The sequence below is a fragment of the Dipodomys merriami genome, unplaced genomic scaffold (genome assembly GCF_024711535.1).
Source record: "Dipodomys merriami isolate MVZ:Mamm:240054 unplaced genomic scaffold, mDipMer1.0.p SCAF_242, whole genome shotgun sequence".
Lineage (NCBI taxonomy): Eukaryota > Metazoa > Chordata > Mammalia > Rodentia > Heteromyidae > Dipodomys > Dipodomys merriami.
Window position 1 is genome coordinate 743,224 of NW_027203849.1, and position 26,698 is coordinate 769,921.

At 39.9% G+C, this 26,698-nt stretch overlaps 1 protein-coding gene and 1 pseudogene across 2 annotated transcripts in view; one reads left to right on the forward strand and one right to left on the reverse strand.

The window, feature by feature from the left end:
- The window catches only part of LOC138835926 (COMM domain-containing protein 1), a 114,145-nt gene that overhangs the window by 61,871 nt on the left and 25,576 nt on the right, over positions 1 to 26,698 (reverse strand). For both annotated transcript variants that reach the window (XM_070034495.1, XM_070034496.1), the window contains one exon: positions 16,244 to 16,525. In XM_070034495.1, coding sequence (XP_069890596.1) covers positions 16,244 to 16,525 — 282 coding nt within the window. The remainder of the gene's footprint in view (positions 1 to 16,243; positions 16,526 to 26,698) is intronic.
- LOC138835924 (dnaJ homolog subfamily A member 1 pseudogene) lies at positions 13,737 to 14,453 on the forward strand (annotated as a pseudogene).

Sequence of the window (26,698 nt, forward strand, 5' to 3'; positions counted from 1 at the left end):
TTAATTATCTGACAGTCAATCACAGATGATTTTCCTTATTTTAATATTAGCTTAATGTGTCTGATTTATCTGCATGTACTATATAAAATACATAACATAATTTTTTGTTCAAAAAAGTCTCTAAAGAAATAAGAAACGGTATGAAAAGGAACTTGAAATTATAAAAGGACATATAATTAAGTGGAGAGTTACATTATATACACTAAAAAACCAAAGCAATAAAAAGGATATGTAGAATAGTGTAGTAGAAAAGACTTTCACATAATCCAGTGCTGTCAATATGACAGCAGATGTCTTAGAAGTAAATGTTGACAGAATTACAACTCAGTTTCTTTGTCAGACACAAGATAATCTGAGTAAAGGGCACTAAAATCCTACCATAAAAGCCTTCCAGCTCTTCCTGAAAACACAAACCCTCTTTTATTTTAAAAGTCACTAATAATTACAAAGTGGCAGTCTCCAAAAGGAAATTCAGTGCGAATGTGATACCATGAAAATCAAACTGAATTTGGTTTAACATAAATGATATTAGAAAAGCTTTGACAGGTGATACCCTGGAGCTTCAGCTCTTCACTGGAAAAGCACATTAAGAGACAATTAGTGTTCTTAGATCCTACCCTACCAATGAGCAATAAGCTTTTTAACATGCTTCCATCAAATAACAGGATGCAAATGAATCTATGATTTTGTATCAAGAGATGGATTTGAGTTATTAAGCAAACAATTTAAAAAGAGAAAAGTGCTCACTCAACATATTAGCATTGTAGGCTTTAGTTATACTTTTGTCTTTTATCAGAGAGGTCTAGTTCACTAGAAGCCTGGTTGATTGTGTAGATTTACTACTGGAAGGATTATAAAAAAACAAGTTAAGAAAGATGCCTGCAAGTGAAGATAAAAACAAGGTCAGCAGGGGTGGGGTAAGACAGAATAGAGCAAATGGAGGCAGATAAAATAAGTGGACTGTAATGATGTATTACTAGAACAAACACTCAGTAAGAAAAGAGATTATAAGACCAAGATTAACTGCAAAGGGAGATAGGAGTAGTGAGGCAATGGCTATTATAGACAAATGAAGAATTATGATGTTTACAGAACCTCAAAGGTGTAAGTAGTTTGCACTCTTCTTCTGAACAGTACTATAATTTCTTTCAAAATACCTCAGAGCTGGGTGCTGGTGGCTCATGCTTGTAATCCTAGCTGCTCAGGAGGCTGAGGATTGCAGTTCAAAGCCAGCCTAGGCAGGAAAGTCTGTAAGACTCTCTACCAGAAAACCAGATGTGGTGCTGTAGCTCAAAGTGGCAGAGTGCTAATTCTGAGCAAAAAAACTCATGGACAGTGGTCAGGCCCTGAGTTCAAATCCTATTACCGACAAAATAAGCAAGCAAACAAATAGATAAGTACATAAATAAATAAACAACCTCAGGTTATGGTAAGAAAAAAACAACAGGTAAGAAATAAATCCAATATTTAGCTAACACTATAACTATAAATTTAAGCCCCAAACCTGGGGTACTGTCAATAGAAAAAAAAAATTTAAGGATATCTAATTATCTATTATATTATACTCTGTAATTTTTTAAAATCAAATTGTAAATTTAGTGGTTCTTTCTAAGGTTCTTTCTGGATGTTTTCACTAATATACTCACTTAAATATTAAACATTTGAAATGCTTGAGGAACTATTTTAAGCAAGTAGAGAACATGCATAGAGAACATGTAAAAGAGATAAAAAGTGATGAAGACCACATAATTCAGAACTTAGGATATAATTAGTCATATTAAAAAAAGAAACTAAGCAGGGCTCTGGTGACTTGTGCCTATAATCCTAGCTACTCAGGAGGTTGAGCTCCAAGGATCACAGTTCAAAACCAGACCAGGCATGAAAGTCCATGAGACTCTTATCTCCAATTATACACAAGAAAACCAGGAAGTGGAGCTGTGGCTTAAATGGTAGAGCACCAGCCTTGAGCTCAAAGTGGCAGAGTGCTAATTCTGAGCAAAAAAACTCAGGGACAGTGCCCAGGCCTGAGTTCAAGCTCCATGACTGACAAAAACAAAAACTGCAAGGGCCAGAGGTATGGCTCATGGTAGAGTACTTGCCTAGCAAGCATTAAGGCCATGAGTTCAGTATTATTAAGAAAGAGAAAGACAGAGACAGAGACAAAGACAGAGACAGGGACAGAGATACAGAGAAAGGAACTAGTACTGGGCTTGAACTCTGGTTCTTGAGCTCTGCTTTTTTGCTCACAGTGGCCCTTTACCACTTGCGCCACACTTCTACTTCCAATTTTTTGCTGGTTAATTGGAGATAAGAGTCTCAGATTTGGCTGGCTGGCTGGCTTCAAACTCAATCCTTAGCTCTCAGTCTCTTGAGTAACTAGAATTATAGGCATGAGCCACTAGTGCCTGGAGCTTAATGAATGTTTGGGAGAAGTAAATACAAACTATACATATCTGAACAATACTAAGCTACTGTACTATGTCATTTTTAAAAATACAGAAAGGATTAGAGTGTACACAAAAACAGTACCAAAATAAGTGGCAAAAGAACAGAATTAACAAAGCTTATAATATTATAAATGACCGTTACATCTTAAATGCTCATACACACGATCTATTTTCAATTTTAAAGCCTTGGTTGAAAGAAAAAAATTATAGATCGGAATAGTATTACACAAGTTTGAGTAGAAATATTACATGTTTACAGGAAAGCCTTATAAACAAAGAATACTCTAAAAGATTGCACAGGAAGGGAAATGTCGTGTTTAACTCAGATTTATGCAGCCCTGAAGATCTTCAGAGGTACTCAAAAATAACTTCAAAGTTCTTCCAGACAGATTCAATACAAAATTCCTGTTTAACCTCCTTGGAACACAACCACCAAAAGCAAAATACAGGGCTGCAGTCAGGATGTGACTCAACCACTTGCCTAGCATGTATGAGGAAGGCCCTGGGATTCATCTCAAGTTATATTAACCAAAAAAAAAAAAAAAAAAAAACCCAAAAAACAAAAATCAGCCACATATATATGTTTAGCATACTTATCTACAGAATACAATAACATACCTTATAAAATTTCATTAGGTTCATAATTACCTCTATCAATCTTTTAGGCATTTACTTTAATTGAAAGAGATCTTAGTTTCCATGATGTAACACCTTTGAACAATTAACAGACAGTTTAACAAAATGAATACCAGGAAGCTGAGATATGTCTTGTTAGAGGGACTAGGGCTTAAGGGGGAGGGAGTACGATGAATCCTAATAATGTACACATGTGACAAAAGAACTAGGAAACTTGAGGGGGTGAGTGGGGCTGGGATAGATGGGTGGGGGAGATGATGCATTGAACACATAAATTAACATGTTGAATTGAAACCTCTGTACAACTACTTAAATTTTATAGAAAGAAGCAAGAAAGGAAAAGAAAAGAAACAGCTCCAGATCTAGCTTCTATTTTTGCAGAGTATAAGCAAAATAAAAATAGTATCTGTGATAGATTTAAGTCCAAACACTGAAAATTTCATTTTCTAAATATTGCTAATTATAAGAATAAGGCAAATAAAGTATTTTGTGAAGAAAACTATACTTGTAGTTTTTACAAATATTTATTCAAACATTTCAAAATTGAAGGATTGAGGGTAGTATATAGCTCAATCGTAGAGCAAGCCGGGCGCTGGTGGCTCACGCCTGTAATCCTAGCTACTCAGGAGGCTGAGATCTGAGGATCGCGGTTCAAAGCCAGCCCGGGCAGGAGAGACCGTGAGACTCTTATCTCCAATAAACCACCAGAAAACCGGAAGTGGCGCTGTAGCTCAAGTGGTAGAGCGCAAGCCTTGAGCTGAAGAGCTGAGGGACAGCGCCCAGGCCCAGAGTTCAAGCCCCACGACCAACAACAACAAAAAAAAATAGTAGAGCAATTTCCAATGCTGGATCCCCCAGCACCATTAGCGAAGAAGAAAGAAGCCAGGTACTTGTGGTTCATGCCTGTAATTCTAGCTACTCAGGAGACTGAGATCTGAAGCCAACCCAGGCAGAAAAATCCCCATAAGACTCTTATCTCCAATTAACCACTCAAACCAGAAGTGGAACAGTGGCTCACTAGCCTTGAGCAGAAGCGCTCAGGGACAAGCCAAGCCCTGAGTTCAAGCCCCACAACTACATACAAACAAAAAGAGAGCCCAGATGCCAATGGTTCATGCCTATAATCTTAGTTACTCGGGAGGTTGAAATCTGAGAACTGAAGCCAGCCTGGACAGGTAAGTCCATGAGACTGATCTCCAATTAAACAGCAAAAAGGGTTGAAGCATAGTGTAGCTCAAGAGGGATAGGGCCAAGCACAACACGCACACACACACAAATAAAAATAAAAATAAAAATAATATGCAATAGATTTTACAACCATTAGAAAGAATAAAATCATGTCATTTGCAGGAAAATGGATGGAACTAGAACAAATCATGTAAAATGAGGTAAGCCAAGATCAGAGAGCCAAGCAGCATATGTTCTCCCTGATACGCAGAAGTTAGATCTAAAACACAAGATTCTAAATACTTACATACAGTGAGACCAAAAGAGGACAATCTTAGGAGAGAATCACAAAGATGCAATACCCAAGTGCCTCCTCATATGTATATATAATATACTGAGTAAAATACTGAAACGAACTCCAAAGATATGAAAACAAAGGACTTTTTAAATTTGTTTTTTTCTTTGTGATGACTCTGTATTCTTTACCTTATATACAGTGTATTCACATGCACATCTGTAGGAGGGTTGGGGGAGGGCAAAGAATCCAAGAAAAAAGGGTAAGAAAGTGTAACAGTGACAGGCAATACACACTGATGAAAGTGAACTATGCAACTCGTGGATGGAGATGAGAGGGGGGGGAATGGGAGAGAATGAAGGAACAGATGACACTGTACGAAAGAAATGTACTTATTACCTGTTGTATGTAAATGTAACGCCGCTGTATATCACTGCTAAAATAGCAATAAGGTAAATTAATAATAATAATAATAATGTATAAAACTTGAAAAGGCATTTCCCTAAAGAAGATGGTCAACATCACTAATTAAGGAATTCAACCCAAAGCAGGCGCTGGAAGCTCACACCTGTAATCCTAGCTATTCAGGAGGCTGAGATCTAAGGATCACGGTTCAAGCCAGTCCAGGCAGAAAAATCCATGAGATTCTTATCTCCAATTAACCACCATAAAACCAGAAGTGGCACTGTGGCTCAAGAGACAAAGCACTAGCCTTGAGCTGAAGATATGAGGGACAACACCCAGGCCGACTTCAAGCTACACAAACTATAATTAGGTACCATCAAGGCAAAAACTACTACAAGGCAGGAGACCAGTATGTTATTGAGGATGTGCTGAAATTGTCGTAGTTTAGAAGTTTGAAAAGTTACACAGAAGTGCCACATGATTGATCCAGTAAGTCTAATCCTAGCTATCAACCCAAATGAATTAAAGGCAGGTAATCAGTGGCTGGGAAGGTGGCTCAGTGGTAGAGCGCTTGCCTTGCATGCACGAGGCCCTGGGTTTGATTCCTCAGCACCACATAAGCAAAAAGAAAAAAGCCAGAGGTGGCGCTGTGGCTCAAGTGGTAGAGCGCTAGCCTTGAGCTGAAGAGCTGAGGGACAGTGCCCAGGCCCAGAGTTCAGGCCCCACGACAGGACCCAAAAAAAAAAAAAAAAAAGCAGGTAATCAGATATTTGTACACCCATGTTCAATGGCCAAAAGATGGAAATAGCCCAAATGTCCATCAATAAATGGATAAACAAAATATGACATATACATTCAATGGAACATTATTCAGCCATAAAGAGGAATGAAATCCTGATACATGCTACAATATGATGTACCCTTAAAATACTACACTAAGTAAAATAAACCAGACATAAAAAGACAACTGTACACTTCATTTATCTGAAGTACCTAGAATAAACAAATGCATACAGAAAGAAAATACAATGGAAGTAACAGGAACAGGACAGAGGCAGAAGTAGAGAGTTACTATACAATGATGCTGAATTTGTGTTTAGGATAATGAAAAAGTTCTCAAAATGAACACTAGTAATGGTCATAAGACATTATAGATGTATTTAATAGCACTAGACTGTACAATTTAAAATGGTTAACTGATAAACTTTATGTTAAGAGTATGTTATCACAACTTTCTGAAAATACACTTAAGAATGGGCACAGACCTGAGGTCTTCATTTATCTTGGCAGAAGTGAGGTGGAATGAAGCCCACAGCCAAACAGCCAGCTCCCAAATACCAGAGAAATACAAGCAGCTTTGACTTTTCTGGGCATGATACAATGTTGCCCTGAGTTTAGGACAAGAGACTTAAATCCAAAAATTGTTTCCAAGTCCTCTAAGGCCGGGTTTCCTGGCTTTCTCTCAAGCTCCTCATCTGTTCACAAGAATAGAAACAGAGCCTGGGCAACAATCTGAAGTAAATCCAACACCAGGGGATGTTGGCAGGCTACTAATCAGAGGCTTGGGGACTTCAGCAGTGCTGAAGCCTTGTCTTTACAGAGGCAATGAGTTTGCAAAGATTTCCAAACATAAGAAAACATATTTTTTAAGCTTATTAGGAGGAGTAGAGGTGTGGCTCAAGCCCTTCCCTAGCTAGACAAGGCATGGAGTTAAAAATCCAAATACTACCGAAAAATAAAAATAAACAAAGCCTATTGGAAACACTTTAAGTTCAGTAATCCTAAATTGGTTTCTTGAAATATTGAAGTTTAAAATAAAATTATTTAAGCACTAACAGCATTTTCTTAACTGTCAAATACTAAATAATTTATTAATTGCTTCCTCCAAGTGGAAGAAAAAAAACTCAAGGAGGGCTGGGGCTCAGTGGTAGAGCACTTGCCTAGCATACATGAGGCCCTGGGTTTGATACCCAGCATTTTATTTTATTTTTATTTTTTATTTTTTTGGGTCTGGTTGTGGGGCCTGAACTCTGGGCCTGAGCGCTGTCCCTCAGCTCTTCAGCTCAAGGCTAGCACTTAACCACTTGAGCCACAGCGCCACTTCTGGCTTTTTTCTTTTTGCTTATGTGGTGCTGAGGAATCGAACCCAGGGCCTCATGCATGCAAGGCAAGCGCTCCACCAGTGAGCCACCTTCCCAGCCCCAATACCCAGCATTTAAAAAAAAATTAAAAATTAGAGTAAAATAAAGCCAGGTACCGGTGGCTTACATCTGTAATCCTAGCTACTCAGGAGTCTGAGACTTGAGGATCATGGTTTCAAGCCAGCCTGGGCAGAAAAGACCCAGTGAGACTCTTATCTCCAAGTAACCACTCAAAAATTGGAGTGGCACTGTGGCTCAAGTGGTAGAGTACTAGCCTTGAGCACAAAGAAGCTCCGGAGGGCTGGGAAGGTGACTCAGTGGTAGGGTACTTGCCTTGCATGCATGAGGCCCTGGGTTCAATTCCTCAACACCACATAAACAGAAAAAGCTAGAAGTAGTGACATGGCTCAAGTGGTAGAGTGTTAACCTGAGGAAAAGAAGCTCAGGGAGGGCTGGGAAGGTGGCTCAGTGGGAGAGCGCTTGCCTTGCATGCATGAGGCCCTGTGAAGCTGGGGCTAAAGTGGTAGAACATTAGCTTTGAGCAAAAAAAAGCTCAGGGACAGTGCCCAGGTCCTGAGTTCAATCCCCAGGACCAACAACAACAACAATAAAAGCCCTGACATTCTGCAAATGTTCACACAAAACCATGTGGAGAATGTTTCAGTCACATTTAAGCTTGGGTCCCTTCCTCCATTCTCAGTCAGAAGCATAAACAGAAAGAGAAGGTTTAGGAGTATTCACATTCAACAGCTTATAGAATAAACATCAAAAGTGAATACGATTATACATTTAGTATAATTTAAACATGTTTCTCACTTTAAATCGCATGTAGATTTGCAGTCACATCATCTGGTGTGGCCACACCTTCCCTCACCTTCTCCCTGCCCTTTCCCTACTTAAACCCAAGTCTGACCTAAGCCCACCCCTTTTGGCCATGCTGCTGCACCATGCACAGTAGGGGCTAGCAGTTCGTTAAAATAAACTTCTTTTCCTGTCTGGGAAAAAAAAAAAAGTATTCTAAAAGAAGTGTTCGAAAGTATGGTTCTAAATTTAGAGTTCCAAGGCATGATTTTATAGAAAACAATGTCTACAGTTTAAACTGTACAGAAAAGTGTAAGAGTAAAAAGTTTAAAAGTTTTTGTTTCTCCAGAAAGCTATCATAATTTTCAGTGCTTTTATAAATTGTAAAATTAAATGTAGAACTTACATAAATTCTAACTAACCTTGAATTAGATATTTACATGACATATTTTGTACAGAAAAAATGTTTCACTAAGAAAACATGCTTTAAAAACCTGTTTGATTAACATTAGTAACTGGAATAAATTATTATGTAATAGAAAATAGATAATAATGAAAGGGAAGTGTAAGTTTAAAGCGATCATTTTGGTTAAATGATTTTTCCTGGGCCCTGGTGGCTCATGTCTGTAATCCTAGCTACTCAGAAGGTAGAGATCTCTGGATTAGGTTCAAAATAGCCTGGTCAGGAAAGTCCATAAGACTCTTTTATTCTTTTTTTTTTGGTTGGTCATAGGACTTGAACTCTGGGCCTGGGCACTGTCCCTCAGCTCTTCAGCTCTAGGCTCACACTCTACCACTTGAGCCACAGGCCCAAAGTACAGGCCCCATGACCAGCAAAAAAAAAAAAAAAAATCACCTTGGAGTCTGGTACTGGTGGCTCATACTTGTAATCCTAGTTACTCAGGAGGCTGAGATCTGAGAATCACAGTTCAAAGCCAGCCTGTGCTGGAAAGTCCATGATTTTTGTTGTTGTTGTTCAGTTATGAAGCTTGAACTAGGGGCCTGGATGCTATCCCTGAGCTCTTTTGCTCAAGGCTAGCACTCTACCACTTGGAGTCACAGTGGCAGTTCCAGATATTTTAAGTAGTTTATTGGAGATAAGAGTCTCATGGAGACTTTCCTGCCTAGGCTGGCTTTGAACCGAACTATGATCCTCAGATCTTAGCCTCCTGAGTAGTTAGGATTACAGACATGAGCCACTGGTGCCTAGCTCCATGAGACTCTTATTTCCAATTAACCACCAGAAAACTGAAAATTTGTGCTGTGGCTCAAAGTGGTAGAGTCCTAGCCTTGAGCAAAAGAGCTCAGGAATAGTGCCCAGACCCTGAGTTCAAGCTCATGATAGACAAAAAAACAAAGACAAAAAAATCCCAAACCCAACAAAGCACCTTTGAGATAGAAAGCCAAGTCATAGAGAAGAAACTAAGGCAGTGAATGGTTATGGAAACCTGCAAAGCTAGAGAAAATGAGCATGCACTATTGGTCCAGTTATTTTGTAGTGCATGCATGTTTTTCTTCAGGTGAAATAAAAACCTTACAAGAATAAAACACTATTCAATTGTAAAAGTATACAGAAAACCAAAAAAAAAAAAAGTAATAACAGACAACCTGAGCAGAAAAAAAAAATTAAATAGGGCAAGGGAGGGAAAAAAACAGTAACAAAAACATGTCCATTAGTTTCTGAATAAATAGGCCTCAAGGACTCTACAAATTACAGTAAGTAGAAATAATATACCAATATATATTGAAATATAGACCAATATATATTTTCAGTAATATATATTTTTTCAGTAATATATATTGGTCTATATTTCAATATATATTTTCTGTAATATAGTGAAGAAAAATGATACACTGGGATATGATAACTTATACAGGATTCTAGATACACACAGTGAGACCAAAAGAGGATATTCTAAGGAGAAAAACACAAAGGCACAATGTCTACGTGCCTCTTTATACTTAGATAATATTATATAAATACGTATTTATATATTACATAAAATAATACTACTGAATTGAGCTCTAACATATGGAAACAAGATTGTTCTTTTTTCTTTTAATTTTATTTTTTTGATGATTCTGTCTTCTTTTCTTTATGTATGGTATATTCACATGCATATCTATGGGAAGATTGGGGGGAGTGCACAGAACTCGAGGGGAAAAGGATGAAAAAGTGCAACAGTGTAGCTCACAGGACACTGATGAAAGTGAACTATACAACTCATGGCTGGAGATGAGGGAGGGACTGAGAGACAGTGAGGGAACAAAAGACACCATATGAAAGGAAATGTACATTACCTGACTCATGTAATTGTAAACCCTCTGTACATCACCTTTATAATAACAATAAAGTAAATTAATTTTTTAAAAAAGATTAGGAAGGGGTCTGGGAAGGTGGCTCAGTGGTAGAGCGCTTGCCTTGCATGCCTGAGGCCCTGGGTTCGATTCCTCAGCACCACATAAGCAAAAAGAAAAAAACCAGAAGTGGTGCTGTGGCACTGTGGTAGAGCGCTAGCCTTGAGCTGAAGAGCTGAGGGACAGCACCCATGCCCAGAGTTCAGGCCCCACGAACGGACCCAAAAAGAAAAAAAAAAAGATTAGGAAGTGTAGCTGGATGCCAGTGGTTCAAACCTATCTTAGCTACTCAGGAAGCTAAGATCTAAGGATTGTGGTTCAAAGCCGGCCTCGGCAGGAAAGTCCATGAGATTCTTTTCACCAATTAACCAGCAAAAAGTTGGAAGTAGAGCTGTGGTTCAAGTGCTAGAGTGCTAGCCTTGAGTAAAAATGCTCAGGGACAGTGCCTAGGCCCTGAGTTAAAGCCAAGGACTCATACACATACATACACACACACACACACACACACACACACACACACGCACACGCACACGCACACGCACACGCACACGCACACGCACACGCACACGAATATGCACATACTTAGTTACTTGTTATTTAAATTAAAAACTCAAAAGGCTCTTTTCAAAGGCAGGAGGAACCCATGGTCCCAGCACAGTTGCCATGGTCTCTGTGGGACTCACCACTCTGGAACTATATGAAAGTTTATGGAGATAGGTATTAACCCTGATATTTTGTGGACAGCATTCCATCTGGCGACAAAACCACATTACAGCTGCAGGTGAACTTATCTATTTGCACTTGCAAAATTAAAGAGCCTCAGTGGACGCCTGTGGCTCATACCTATAATCCTAGCTACTCATGAGGCTAAGATGTGAGGATGCAGTACAAAGCCAGTTTGGGCATAAAAGTCTGTAAGACTCTTATCTCAAACTAATCACAGAAAAAGCCAGAAGTAGAGCTGTGGCTCAAGTGGTAGAACACTAGCCTTGAACAAAAGAAGCTGTGCCCAGGCCCTGAGTTCAAGCCCAGGACTGGCCAAAACAAAAAGAAAAAAAGAAAAAGAAAAGTCCTTGAGACTCTTACCTCCAATTAACCACCAAAGAGCTCTGGTTCAAATGGGAGAATGCCAACCTTGAGCAGAAAAACTAAAGGACAGCACCTACACCCTGAGTTTAAGCCCCAGTTTGGCACACATGAAAAAAGTAAATTTCTATTAGAGAATGTAATAAAAAGACTTATTTGATTACTTATTTGAAAACAAATATAATTAATTCAGTGATCTGGGTATTCTCTTCCTAATTATGAGTTTCTTCCCCTTCTATTCTTCCTAAAACAGGTCATTAGAGTCTAATTTGCCAGGCAACTATATGACATCAAGAAAAGCTATGTAGATACTAAAATTATCTGCCATGATGACTGCAAAAACTGCAAAGAAAAGCAGTCCTATTTTGTAAATAATCAAGATCAAGTTGAAAATTATTTACAACTTCAAAGTCAGAAATGGCACACTTGGGTTAAAGGAACAATACATTAATGTAATTAAGTTATTGTGCCTGCTATACCTGACTATAGATGCAGTAGGAATCAATATCTGTGCAATCACTTCTCTGACCAAATCTGGGCTAACACAGCTGCAAGGAACCTGTGCTTGGTTTCTAACCGTAACTGAAGTATCCAAATTTTCTAATGATTCTACCCTTAAAATGAGATTCTAGCCAGGGACTACTAGCTCATGCCTGTAATACTAGCTACTGGGAAGGCTGAGATCTGAGGGTCATGGTTCAAAGCTAACCTGGGCAGGAAAGTCCATGAAACTCTTATCACCAATTAACCACCAGAAAATCTGAAGTAGCACTGTGGCTCAAGTGGTACAACGTTTGTCTTGATCTGAAGAATGCAGGGACAGCAACCAGGCCCAGAGTTCAAGCCCCCCAACCAACCAACCAACCAACCAACCAACCAACCAACCAACCAACATATATACATAAATAAATTTAAAAAGATTCTAGAAGCAGAACCTTTTCTATAGTCATTGCTTCATTTCTATTTAAAAAAAAAAAAAAAAAAAAGACTGGGAACTGGAATGCTCTGAGAGAGGTTGGAAGAGCAATAGATGCCCTAGCTGCACATAGCTACATTCCTTCCTGCTCCCCCACTGGCCCCAGCCCACTCACCCTAGAAAATGGTGAAACCACTTACTATTATGTTTTGGGAGTCAAACCCAATGCCACCCAGGAAGAATTGAAAAAGGGTTATAGAAAACTAGTGTCTTGAATCCAAATGAAGGAGAAAAGTTTAAACAGATTTCTGGAGTTTATCTCTGATGCCAAGAAAAGAGAATTATATGACAAAGGAGAATAGGCAATTAAGGAGGGTGGAGCAGGTGTTGGTTTGGCTTCCCCCCTGGATATGTTTGAAATGGTTTTTTGTTTTTGTTTTTGTTGTCAGTCCTGGGGCTTAACCTCTGGGCCTGGGCTCTATCCCTCAGCTCTTCAGCTCAAGGCTAGCTCTCTATCATTTGATTATAGGCATGAGCCAGCAGCACCCGGCTATTGTTTTTTTGGGGGGAGGGGGTTGAGAAGGATGCAGAGAGAAAGGAGATAAAAATGTTGTGCATCAGCTCTCAGTTACCTTTAGAAGATTTATGTAACAGTGCAACAAGAAAACTGGCTCTAGTGGTGTGCCAGTGGCTCACGCTTGTAATCCTTGCTACTCAGGAGGCTAAGATCTGAAGATTGCAGTCAAAGACAGCTGGGGCAAGAATGTCTGTGAGACTCTTATCTCCAATTAACCACCAGAAAACAGGAAGTGGTGCTGAGGTAGAGCACTTGCCTTGAGCTGAAGAGCTGAGGAATAGTATCCAGGCCCAGAGTTTAAGCCCCACGACCAACCGCCCCCCCTCAAAAAAAAATAACTAGCTCTGCAAAAGAATGTGATTTGTGGGCTGGGAAGGTGGTTCAGTGGTAGATTGCTCGCCTTACATGCATGAGGCCCTGAGTTCAATTCCTCAGCACCATATACACAGAAAAAGCTGGAAGTGCTGTGGCTCAAGTGGTAGAGCACTTGCCTTGAGCTGAAGAGCTAAGGGACAGCGCCCAGGCCCAGAGTTCAGACCCATGGCCGACCAAAAAAAAAAAACAAGCCAGGTGCCAGTGGCTCACGCCTATAATCCTAGCTACTCAGAAGGCTGAGATCTGAGAATCACGGTTCAAAGCCAGCCTGGACAGGAAAGTCCGTGAGACTCTTATCTCCAATAAAACCACTAGAAAACCGGAAGTGACACTGTGGCTCAAGCTGTAGAGTGCTAGCCTTGAGCTGAAGAGTGCAGGGACAGTGCCCAAGCCCAGAGTTCAAGGCCCACGACTGACAAAAAACACACACACACACACACACAAGAATGTGATTTGTGACAAATGTGAAGGCCATGGTGGTTAAAAAAAAAAAGTGCCAGTGGAGTGCTGTCCCTACTGCTGAGGTACTGGAATGTAAATACAAATTCATCAGATAGGACCTGGAACGGTTCAGCGTATTCAGGTGTGCGTGGAGTGCTAGGGCCATGGAAAAAGGATCAGTCCTAAAAATAGATATAAAAGCTGTAATGGAAGGAACATAGTTCAAGAGAAGATGATTCTGGATGTTCACATTGACAAAGGCATGAAAAATGGCCAGAAGACAACATTCCATGATGAAGGAGACCAAGAACTAGGATTGGAGCCCGGAGATATCATCATTGTATCAGATCAGAACGACTATGCTATTTTTATGTGGCGAAGATAAGACCTTTTCATGTGTATGGACATACAACTGGTTGAAGCACTGTGTGGCTTCCAATAGCCAATCTCCACTCTTGACAACCAAACCATAGTCATTGCTTCTCATCCAGGTCAGATTGTCAAGCTGGGAGATATCAAGAGTGTGCTAAATAAAAGCATGCCAATTTATTGACAACCATATGAAAAGGGGCACCTAATCATTGAGTTTAAGGTGAACTTTCCTGAAAACAGCTTCCTCTCTCCTGATAAACTCTCTTTGCTGGAAAAATTCCTTCTTGAGAGGAAGGAAGTAGAAGAGACTGATGAAATGAATCAGGTAACTGGTAGACTTTGATCCAAATCAGGAAAGATGGTGCCATTATAATGGAGAGGCTTATGAGGATGATGAACATCACCCTAGAGGTGTGTTCAGTGTCAAACCTCATAATGGGGCCAGTGAACAGTATCCACTACTGGCATTTTAAATGCAGTAGTGATGAGTGAAGGACTAATCATAATAAGCTCACTACTTGCTTTTGTTTTTTGTTGTAATATTCAACTATACTAGTGTTTTAAAAGTTAAATGAAGAGGGCTGGGAAGGTGGCTCAGTGGTAGAGTGCTTGCCTTGCATGCATGAGGCCCTGGGTTTGATTCCTCAGCACCACATAAGCAAAAAGAAAAAAGCCGGAAGTGGCGTTGTGGCTCAAGTGGTAGAGCACTAACCTTGAGCTGAAGAGCTGAGGGACAGTGCCCAGGCCCAGAGTTCAGGCTCCACGACCGTAAAAAAAAAATAAATAAATAAAAGTTAAATGAAGAATAAATGAATATAATAGCTCTGACTTTGTTCTGTATGTAAGAAGACTTCAGTGTGCAAGATGAAGTTATAATACCTATAAAAACTACTTTTAAAATAGTTCCTCTAGCACCTGTTAAACCTTGTAATTGATTAAGCTGAGTACATGGATAAGCTTAAACTGAAATGCTAGCCCTGAGCTGAAGAGCTGAGGGACAGTGCCCAGGCCCAGAGTTCAGGACCCATGACTGGACCCCCAAAAAAAAATGTTTGTCTAGTTATTTGTATTAAGTGACTCACTGTGATGTCTTTGCATTTTATTGCCTCAACTATTACTTGAAGAGTGGCACAATACATAATTTAGCCTGTGTTAACCATGACAGAGAAATGACCTTTCTTTTTTTTTTTTTTTTTTGGATCCGGTCCTGGGGCCTGAACTCTGGGCCTGGGCACTGTCCCTCAGCTCTTCAGCTCAAGGCTATTGCTCTACCACTTGAGCCACAGCGCCACTTCCAGCTTTTTTCTTTTTGCTTATGTAGTGCTGAGGGATCAAACCCAGGGCCTCAGGCATGGAAGGCAAGTGCTCTACCACTGAGCCACCTTCCCAGTCCTTTTTTTTTTTTTTTTTTTGGTCAGTTGTGGGCCTTGAACTCTGGGCCTGGGTGCTATCCCTCAGCTCTTCAGCTCAAGGAGAGCACTCTACCACGCAAGCCACAGCACCACTTCCAATTTTCTGGTGGTTAACTGGAGATGAGTCTCATGGACATTCCTGCCTGGGATGGCTTTGAACCTTAATCCTCAGATCTCAGCCTCCTAAGAAGCTAAGATTACAGACGTGAGCCACCGGCACCTGGCTAGAAATGATACCTTTCTAAAGAAGAGGTTTATCATATGCTGCTTCTAAGGGCTTGCACTTCTAGAATTGCATACCCTTTGTGCCATCTTTTTGAGATATGTGTGTGTTCATATATAAATATGCATATATACATATATATATATATATTATGTTGATTGGTCGTAGCTATGTTCTTTTTCCCTTTGGACCATGATAAGGACCTTGAGTAGTAACTTTCAGAGTTGGGTAGCAAAAACAATTAAAGAGGCCAGTACATTAAGAAGTTGCATGTATAACCTAGGAAGGTGTTCCTTAGATATGTTACAGGCTTACTTTAAGCCATTTGCTCCAAAGTAACTGTAATTCAATACTGGTACTATAGCATATTAACATGAATAGCTTTAACTGTATGTTTAAAGTCATATGTTCATAAGCTTAAATCTGGATATCAAAATTTAAGCAATTATTAAAATGTATGTATGTCTCCTTAATATACTGATTACTAAGTGAAAAAAAAAAAGACTTTACAGAGATCTTACCACATGGACTAAAATATAATAGAAAATACAGTTTACAATGGGCTATCAATTGAAGGTGATTTAAGCTTACCTGTCCACCTTTCCCAAATTCCAGCTCTATTATGGCCACAGGGGTATGTATTTGTGCTGAATGCCTTGACTGAGACTTGCCATCAACTCTCCAGCTCAGGCCTCGAAGTCCATTGTCCCAACGGCTCTGGTTCATAAGGCTCTCTCGGATTTTTGTCTTGTGGCTCTTCCAAAACTTGGAAATGACAGCAGCTTGGTCAGATGTGATCCCACCCTGCTTTTTGGTTTGAGCAGTCAAAAATGCCTCAAGCTGGTTGAAATCCATATCTGCAGATGCAATAGACTAAAAATGAAACAAAAAGCACTAAGTTTGAATTTGGTAAACAGAAAAACCTTCTTGATGACAGAGCATATTTTGAGTTGGCAATACAACTCTACCACACTTTATTCATAAGACTAAAAATAAATTATTAAAAGAATATATCATCTTGAGTGACCTTAATCACTGGATAGATTCTCAAACAGGGTAATCAAGTAACAAAAATGAGAATGAGTAATGATTGCAAAGTAAGTACAAAAGTACTACCTTTTCAAGTATCAAGTATCAGAAAAGCTACTATTAAATATCAAAAATTGCATATCACCAGGCACTAGTGGCTCATGCCTGTAATCCTAGCTACTCAGGAGGCTGAGATCTGAGGATCACGGTTCAAAGCCAGCCCAGGCAGAAAAGTCCTTGTGAGACTCTTCCCTCCAATTAATCACTCAAAACCAGAAGTGGAGCTGTGGCTTAAAGTGGTAGAGCACTAGTCTTGAGCAAAAGAGCTCAGGTACAGTGCGCCCAGGCCCTGAGTTCAAACCCCATAACCACCCCTACACACATGTCACTCAAATTCTAGATCAATAATTAGAATCAAAATTTTAAATATCTCTTTCATAGTATGGAAAAAGTTATTTTAAACAATAAAAAAGAATAAAATTAATTGGTTCTTTGATGCAAAATTACATCGAATTTCAGTCTTTCACTGACAGGCTTAGTGTGGCATATACTCTACTTTGTCTATAAGAAACTAAATGAGTTGTGTTAAGTGAATATATTACTTTTTTAGCCCATCTTCAAACAGCTCATTCACAATACTACTACTACTCTGACATCATTTTATTCCTTATTAGCTTACAGTAAGTAGTTTCACAGAGGGGGGGGGTTTCATTGTTACATGTCCACATGTTTATAGTATGTTCCAAGCAATCTCACACACTCTTCCTTTCCCTTTAACCCTTCCTAAAACAATTTCACTAGGTTTTCTTATTCAATTTTCACAGTTGCAGACAATCTATTTCAATCATATTCATCTTCTTTCAAAACGTATTTCAAAATTATGAACCCTCTATTGTTATTTCTCACTTTCCTTCTTACCCATTGAGGAAGAGATGTTATTGGAACTCAAACAGCCAATTATTTCAGTTTAATAATAAACAGGAAAACTGAGAGATAAAATTGAGATGAAGTCAAATTATAGTGTACCAAGATCCACAAGTTTAGATAGTGTTATATATATAGGCAAAAGGAGCCACTGAAGGATAAGTAACTGTGTGATCATTATACACAGCTGAATTTGAGAACAATAACTACAGTGGAGTAAAGTGGGAAGTCATCAGAAAGCAGAAACAATAGGACCTGGGGGAAGCACAGAGACAGCCAGGGATTTAGTAAGGCAAGCCCTCCCTTGCTTCTTCTTTGTAGTCTTCTTTTCTCTTGGCCAGGACAAATCAGAGTACCTCCTGTCTCTAAACACACTCATTGGTCCAAATCAATTTCCTAATGTAGCGCGGGAGGACTGGTAATGTTAGAGCCTTATAGATCATGGCACCAGAAGGATATGAGGCTGTTGCTGTGGCAGCCATCTTTTTTTTTTTTTTTGCCGGTCATGGGGCCTGAACTCTGGGTCTGGGCGCTGTCCCTCAGCTCTTCAGCTCAAGGCTAGTGCTCTACCACTGGAGCCACAGCGCCACTTCCAGCTTTTTCTGTTTATGTGGTGCTGAGGAATCGAACCCAGGGCCTCATGCTTGCAAGGCATGCACTCTATCGCTGAGCTACCTTCCCAGCCCCAGGCAGCCATCTTTTTAAACATTTTGGTGAAACCCTGATTGCAACTGTTAAAAAAAAAAAAAAAGGCCAAACAGAAATGAGACTGGACTCTAATGTGATTGTATCTCTGTCCTTTCATCCCCAAGGCCTTGGTTCTGACAGGCTTATTTCAATCCTGTATGCTTTCTCGGCATCCTTCCCACCTATAGCATCAACAACCTTTTATTATTTAAGATAATTTAAGTCATAGTCCTATCATTTGGAACCAAGGCTCTTGACTAAATAGTAAGAGTAGTAGCAGTAGAAACAAGAGGAATATAAAGATAGGCAATGTAGAGATAGGATACAGCAAGAGAAAGTGGGACTAGGGCTGTGACAAACATACCGGCTTTCATTCTCAGTATAAAAACTATATGGAAAATATTATGACTTTCTGGTAGGATAACGATATTTCATGTTACAATTAAATAAGCATTTACTGACCATCTGCCTATCTACCAGATATTGGGACCCTAAAACTCTGGCTATAACACTCAATAAAAATATTACTTTCAAAATTAGTAAAACTGACATACTTCTGAGATTAACAAAAAAAAAAAAAAAAAGAGAGCGAGAGAGAAAGAGGGGAATCAAATCAATAAATCAGAAATGCCACAGGAAACATTATAACAAACATTCAAGAATCCAACTAATTAAAAAGAACTACTTTCTAAATCTATACTCACTAAAGAAGGAAAACCTACCAGAAATGGACGAATTTCTAGAAACATACAAACTGCCTAAACTAAACCAAGAAGATGTAAACCAACTAAATAAACCAATAACATACAATGAGATAGAGGAATAATCAGAAGCCTTCCAACAAGGAAAAGTCCAGGCCCAGATGAATTCACCATGGAATTTTTTTCCTTTTTTTTTTTTTTTTTTGTCAGTCATGGGGCTTGAACTCTGGGCCTGGGCGCTGTCCCTGAGCTCTTCAGCTCACGGCTAGCTAGAGCTCTACCACTTGGGCCACAGCGCCACTTCTGGTTTTCTGATTGGTTTATTGGGGATAAGAGTCTCAGATTCCTGCCTGGGCTGGCTTTGAACCGTGATCCTCAGATCTCAGCCTCCTGAGTAGCTAGGATTACAGGCATGAGCCACTAGCGATGGCTTCTTTAAGACTTTTAAAGAGGAGGGCTGGGAAGGTAGCTCAGCAGTAGAGTGCATGCCTTGCAAGCATGAGGCCCTGGGTTCGATTCCTCAGCACCACATAAACAGAAAAAGCCGGAAGTGGTGCTGTGGCTCCAGTGGTAGAGCACTAGCCTTGAGCTGAAGAGCTGAGGGACAGTGCCCAGGCCCAGAGTTCAGGCCCCATGACCGGCAAGAAAAAAAAAAAAAAAGAAAAAAAAAAAGACTTTTGAAGAGGAACTAATACCAATACTCTTCAAGTTTTTACATGAAATAGAAGCAGAGGGAGCAATCCCAAATTCATTCTATGAAGCCAATATCACGCTCATCCCAAAATCTGGTAAGGCTCCAACAAAAAAAGAGAATTACAGACCAATTTTTCTGACAAACACAGATGCAAAGATCCTCAATAAAATATTAGTCAACAGAATCCAGAAACAAATTTTAAAAATCATACAATATGATCAAGTAGGCTTCATCCTACAAATTCAAGGTGGTTTAACATAAGCAAATCAATAAATGTAATTCACCGTGTAGGTTAAGAACCACATGATCTTATCAATATATGCAGAAAAAACCTTTGACAAAATACAAGATTCAAGTTAAAAGCTCTGGAGAGGAATGGGAATGTGGCTTAGGTGGTAGAGTACTCACCTAGCATGTATGAAGCCCTAGGTTCTATTCCTCAGTATCACATAAACAGAAAAAGCCAGAGGTAGTGCTGTGGCTCAAGTGGTAGAATGCTAGCCTTGAACAAAAAGAAGTTCAGGGACAGTGCCCAGGCCCTGAGTTCAAGCTCCAGAACTGGCAACAACAACAACAAAAAAAAAACAGTAAAAATAAAATTACTTTATATAATATGCTATAATTAAATTTAATTATTTCACAACATCATGATACAACTTTTATATAGTATACTATAATTAAGCTGTTATTTCTGTTGCACCTTGCTTTACAATATTATGAAACATCTATCATTCCTTTCCTTAAATTATATCAAAGATACCTATTCTGATATAACTTCACTTGCAACTGAAGTTATTTTGGTTGGGTTCTAGTTTTTACCCTATCATTGTTGATTTTTTAGCAGTACTGGAGTTTAACTCAGAGTCTTGTGTTTGCAATACAAGCACTCTATCACTGAGCCATGCATCCAGCCTTTTTGCTTTTGTTATTTTTCAGGTAGAACCTGTATTTCCCCCTAGGATGACCTTGACCTCCCTCCTTCTTAAGCCTCCCCAGTAGCATAACTATGGTGACAAATGTATATTACCGCATCCAGCTTTTCTGTTTAGATAAGGGAGAGGGGTACCCTCACTAATTTTTCTCCTCAGTTGGCCTTGATTCACAGTCCTTCCAATCTCTAATTCCCAAGTAGTCTGGACTATAGGCATAAGCCACTACATATGGCCTGTAGTCACTATTTTGAACTGGGATCTAGTCATCCAAATTTAAGGTAATCTGAAATTATTTTCTTCAAATCATTTTGCTCAAGAAATATTTAAAAGTTACTGTTCTGAACATTAATATTTGAACTATGTTCTGAACATGCCACCAAGTACCAATGAAGATGTGATAAAGCATTCTATTATGAGGTTTAAGTTGCAAGTAATCCATTAGCAGTATTAGTTGCTGTTGTACAACATAGTAAGGATTTATTTTCATAAGTATAAAATGAAATAAAAAAATTACAAAGAAACTGCATGGAAATATATCATGCATGCATTATCAGTTAAGTATGTCACAGAGGAGGAAGACATTGAAAAAATCAATAAACTAAAGAAGTAATCCTCCATAAAATGGTATTATCCCCTACCAAAAGCAATTAAGAAATATTGATGATGGTGGCTATATTCGTTTTCAGTGGCTGGAGTGCTGCAGTTATCTAGGAAGCAGGAACTAGGGATGGTATTCTGTAATGCTCAAGGAAACAGGTTGCCAAACTTGGTAAACTTGTATATTTTTATTTTTGTTGGCTTTTTTGGTAACAATTGAAAATGTAAGACTATACAAAAGAGGCATTGTGACCAATGGGCTATATTTTGCCATCGCCTGTTGAAGAACATGCCACATGGCACAGAACAAACTGACCCATGTCTCACATGACTGCAATGCTCCAACTGATGCTGTGTGGGAAAATTTGTTACTACTGAAGTCTACAATTGGGGCTGGGAAGTTGGCTCAGTGGTAGAGCACTTGCCTTGCATGCATGAGGCCCTGGGTTCGATTCCTCAGCACCAGATAAGCAGAAAAAAAAAAAAGCCAGAAGTGGCGCTGTAGCTCAAGTGGTAGAGCGTTAGCCTTGAGCTGAAGAGCTGAGGGACAGCGCCCAGGCCCATAGTTCAGGCATCACAACCGGACAAAATAAATAAATAAATAAAAATAAAGTCTACAATTAACTTTTTCTTAAATACAAAAGTGCTTTTTTATAGATTTAAATATATATAAATATATAAGTATATATAAACATATATAATATATAAATATATAGATTGAAATATATGTTTTAAGATGTAAAAATGTTTAAGCTCTCTTCATGTTACCAGCTCATACTCTCTATCTGTGATAAAGACTATATAGTAGGCAAGGAAAGGCCACTTGGGAGAAGTCTTTTATTGGGCCCAAGTTTACACACCAGGAGCAGCATAAAGGAGAGGACCACTCAGCTGACTTAAAAAATATAGAAAGCTGTCTAGTAAACACTAGAAGGAGTATTGTAAGCAAATGTGGTATTGTAATTTTTATCAATCACAGCATACATTCTATTTTCACTAATCATAGGTCTCACAGCAGGATCAATCGCAAGCCTCCAATAAAAACCAATCACACAAGCCGGGCGCTGGTGGCTCACGCCTGTAATCCTAGCTACTCAGGAGGCTGAGATCTGAGGATCGCGGTTCAAAGCCAGCCCGGGCAGGAAAGACCGTGAGACTCCTATCTCCAATAAACCACCAGAAAACCGGAAGTGGCGCTGTAGCTCAAGTGGTAGAGCGCTCGCCTTGAGCTGAAGAGCTGAGGGACAGTGCCCAGGCCCAGAGTTCAAGCCCCACGACCGACCAAAAAAAAAAAAAAAAAAAACCAATCACACACGTTCTTTTGGATCTCTAGGGGGAACACTCTCCACCTCTCCGGAGAATAGATATAAGGTAAGCCAAGGTCATCTAGAGTTCACCAAGGCTTGTTTTGCTCAGAGTAAAGATTTCCAAAGGCAGTGCAGTTTGCCCAGGGTGATTGTAACTGGAGTGAGAACCCTGAAGTTCAAGTTGTAGCCCTAGGAGCAGAGGTTACAATGCTCCTTGCGGCTGGACTGTTGTTTTGTCAAGACATCTATGAAGTGTTCAAAACAACCAGACTGCTATAATGACAGTCTAGTGGGTCACCAAACAGGATGAGCAGAGAGCTCCGTACTCAAAGCAGCTGAATACAAGGTAAAGGTCTGGTAGATATTAATCAAGTGGCCAAATCACCCAGCCTTCAACATCTTATTTTATTTGTTTATTGAAAAGTAAACATTAAAGGGTACTTAACAATAAAGATCTACCATTAGGGCTGGGAAAGTAACTAAGTAGTGGAGGGCTGGCCTGATATGCTGAAGGATCTGGGTTTAATCTCATACATGCATGAGCACATGCATGCAGACACCAAAGACCTATCCTAAGATGAACATTCTTAACAGAACAGTATTTAACTAAGGGGGGAGAAGGGACACACATACATGCATGCCAATACTGGGGCTTTCTTGTGTTTTCTTTTTGCTGTTGGTTTGGTTTGGTTATGGTGCCAGCCCTGGGGCTTAATCTCCAGGCCACTTGAGCCATAGCTCCACTTCAGGCTTTTTGGTAGTTAGAAATAAGAGTGATTTTTCTTTCTGGGCTGATCCTTAGATCTCAGCTTCCCAAAGAGCTAGAATTACAGGCATGAGGCACCAGCACCCAGCAACACTATTTAATTAACTGTCAAATATCCTTAGAGAGAGTTGGATCCTTCTGATGTCTCAATCCCAATCTTGTTTTGTTTTGTTTTTTATTAGTAACTTGGTGCCGATGCTGCACCCCTGTTATCCTAACTACTCCGGAGGCTGAGTGTGAGAGGAGCTCACTTTGTAGCCAGACAGGGCAAAAAGTACACAAGGCTCCAGCTTAATGACATAAGCTGGGTGTAATGGTATGTATGTTATCCCAGCTACTGTGGGATACACAAATAGGAGCATCAAGATCCAGGTACATACACAGGCAGGAAGTGAGATTCTTTCTTAAAAAATAAATATGGTCAGGCACTGGTGGTTCATATCTGCAATCCTAACAACTCAGAAGGCTGAGATCTAAGGATCACAAAGACCTTTGGAAAACCAACCCAACTTACACAGGGTTCCCAACTTTACAGTCAGTTCCTTATAAACTGGAAACTTAGATTAGGCCAGTACTGGTGGCTCATGCCTGTAATTCTAACTATGCAGGAGGCTGAAAGATGAGGATCACAATTCAAGCCCAATCCAGGCAGGGAAGTCTCTGAGACTTTTATCTCCAATTACCAGCAAAAAGCCCTAAGTAGAAGTGGAGCTCCAGTGATAGCTACAGCATCAGCCTTGTCAAAAGCCAAATAAGAGCTCAAGGTCCTGAATTCAAGCCCCAATTCTGGGAAGGAAGGAAGGAAGGAAGGAAGGAAGGAAGGAAGGAAGGAAGGAAGGAAGGAAGGAAGGAAGGAAGGAAGGAAGGAAGGAAGGAAGGAAGGAAGGAAGGAAGGAAGGAAGGAAGGAAGGAAGGAAGGAAGGAAGGAAGGAAGGAAGGAAGGAAGGAAGGAAGGAAGGAAGGAAGGAAGGAAGGAAGGAAGGAAGGAAGGAAGGAAGGAAGGAAGGAAGGAAGGAAGGAAGGAAGGAAGGAAGGAAGGAAGGAAGGAAGGAAGGAAGGAAGGAAGGAAGGAAGGAAGGAAGGAAGGAAGGAAGGAAGGAAGGAAGGAAGGAAGGAAGGAAGGAAGGAAGGAAGGAAGGGAGGGAGAAAGAGAGGAGAAAGAGAGAGAGAGAGAGAAAGAAAGAAAGGAAGGAAGGAAGGAAGAAAGGAAGGAAGGAAGAAAGGAAGGAAGGAAGGAAGGAAGAGAGAAAGGGAAAGGAAGAGAGAGAAGGAAGGAAGGAAGGAGCGAAGGAAGGAAGGAACGAACGAATGAACGAATGAAGGAAAAAGAACCTTAGACTACTTGGGGAAACCTCAAGAAGAAAGGAATTCAACCATATTCACTGGTGCTGCAGATGGAATCTAGTAACTTGTTCTTAACTTAGCTTCCTAGTCCCAAGGAGTTTTAAAAATTCAATTGGAAATTTCTTGCAAGTCTCAGTAAAGCAAACTTTAAAAGGCCTATTTGGCCAGTTATCATTCTAATTGGACTTATGTAAATGATTAGGCCAAATGTAAGCTACCAGGAAGTTCAGAGAGATCTGTATTTTTCATGCTGAGCTCCAGGAAATTATCCTGGAGTGATCCAAATGGAGTGAAGATGCTTCAAGCAGGTCAACAAACTGCCTCAGTTTGGCACCCTTTGGAATTGGGCACTGGGTTTACAGTCTACTTCAACTATTTTTCTTTGGGTTTTGTTGCTGTTACCTCATCCTAATCTATATTCTTCTTTCCCTTTGCAGATCTCTTTCTTACCTTGAAATTTCTAGACTTTATCTTCTCTTCTGAATAATTAATCTAGTTTTAGGAGGGTTTTTTTTTTTGCTTGTAAAATCAATACGAAAATGTGAGAACCACACAGACCACTGATTTGTAAAGGCTAATCCCCCAAAATCTATATAGGCTTACCACCCCAAAATTCTTAAGATTGCTGAGCTGAAGGCAGATCATCTCCTCACCCTTCATTTGGCTAAAAATATAACATAAATTCACAAATACAAAAGATACCCTATCTTCCTCTCTCCCCTTTCTACCAGAGAAAAGAAAAGTTAATCACTAAAGCAACTTTAAGATCCTTATAGTCTTGGAGATGAGAACAAAGGAATCTCCATTAACAAACATTATTGGCTGTCCTTTATTTGTTTACCTCCAAGGGACTGCCTCTAGACACTCAAAATTGTTTTCCTTTATCTTGTAACTAATCTAAAAATGTATTCTTAGGGCTGGAAGGTGGCTCAGTGGTAGAGCGCTTGCCTTGCATGCATGAGGCCCTGGGTTCGATTCTTCTACACCACATAAGCAGAAAAAGCTAGAAGTGGCGCTGTGGCTCAAGTGGCAGAGTGCTAGCCTTGAGCTGAAGAGCTGAGGGACAGTGCCCAGGCCCAGAGTTCAGGCCCCATGACTGACAAAAAAAAAAAAGTATTCTCTGTTGAAGACACATTAGCTAGAATTCAAAGCCACCTTTCTGAGAGAGCCACTTGTTTACTGAGTGGGAGCATGTATATATGAATATACAAGTTAATGAATTTGATTTTTCCTTGTCATTTTGTCTTTCTGCGTTCCTACTAAAGAACTTACCAGGGTTGAAGTTTTTCTTCTACACAGACAAACCAGTGAATGCTGACTACCTAGCCCTTTCTTCTTTTTGTTTCTCAATTTCATATCCCTGTCTTTCTCCCTTAATTGAAAATTCCAACCCATAACTTGAATTGTAAAACCTTTTAAAAGTGGGAAATAAGCCGGGCGCTGGTGGCTCACGCCTGTAATCCTAGCTACTCAGGAGGCTGAGATCTGAGGATCGCGGTTCAAAGCCAGCCCGGGCAGGAGAGACCGTGAGACTCCTATCTCCAATAAACCACCAGAAAACCGGAAGTGGCGCTGTAGCTCAAGTGGTAGAGCGCTCGCCTTGAGCTGAAGAGCTGAGGGACTGCGCCCAGGCCCAGAGTTCAAGCCCCACGACCGACAAAAAAAAAAAGTGGGAAATAGTCAAGTTCCAGTGGCTCATGTCTGTAATCTACTGAGATCTGAGGATCACAGTTCCTGCTACCCTGGGCAGGAAACTCTGCAAGAATGTTTACTTCCAATTAACCATAACAAGCTGAAAGCAGAACTATGACTTAAAATGATAGAGAACTAGCCTTGAGCACAAAAGTTCAGAGACAGTGTCCAGAGCATGAAATCAAGCTGTAGGACCAGAGTGGGGGAAATCTGAACTTCCTGAAGCAAAACTCATTTACCCTGTGTGGGAAGGACATCTCAGCTCGCTCTTACAAAACACCACTTCCATGGCATCTCTCAGGCAGCTGTCCTAACTGTACCACTAATAGCTAAAATAACTTGTATTTCATTCTGTACTACCATCTACACACAC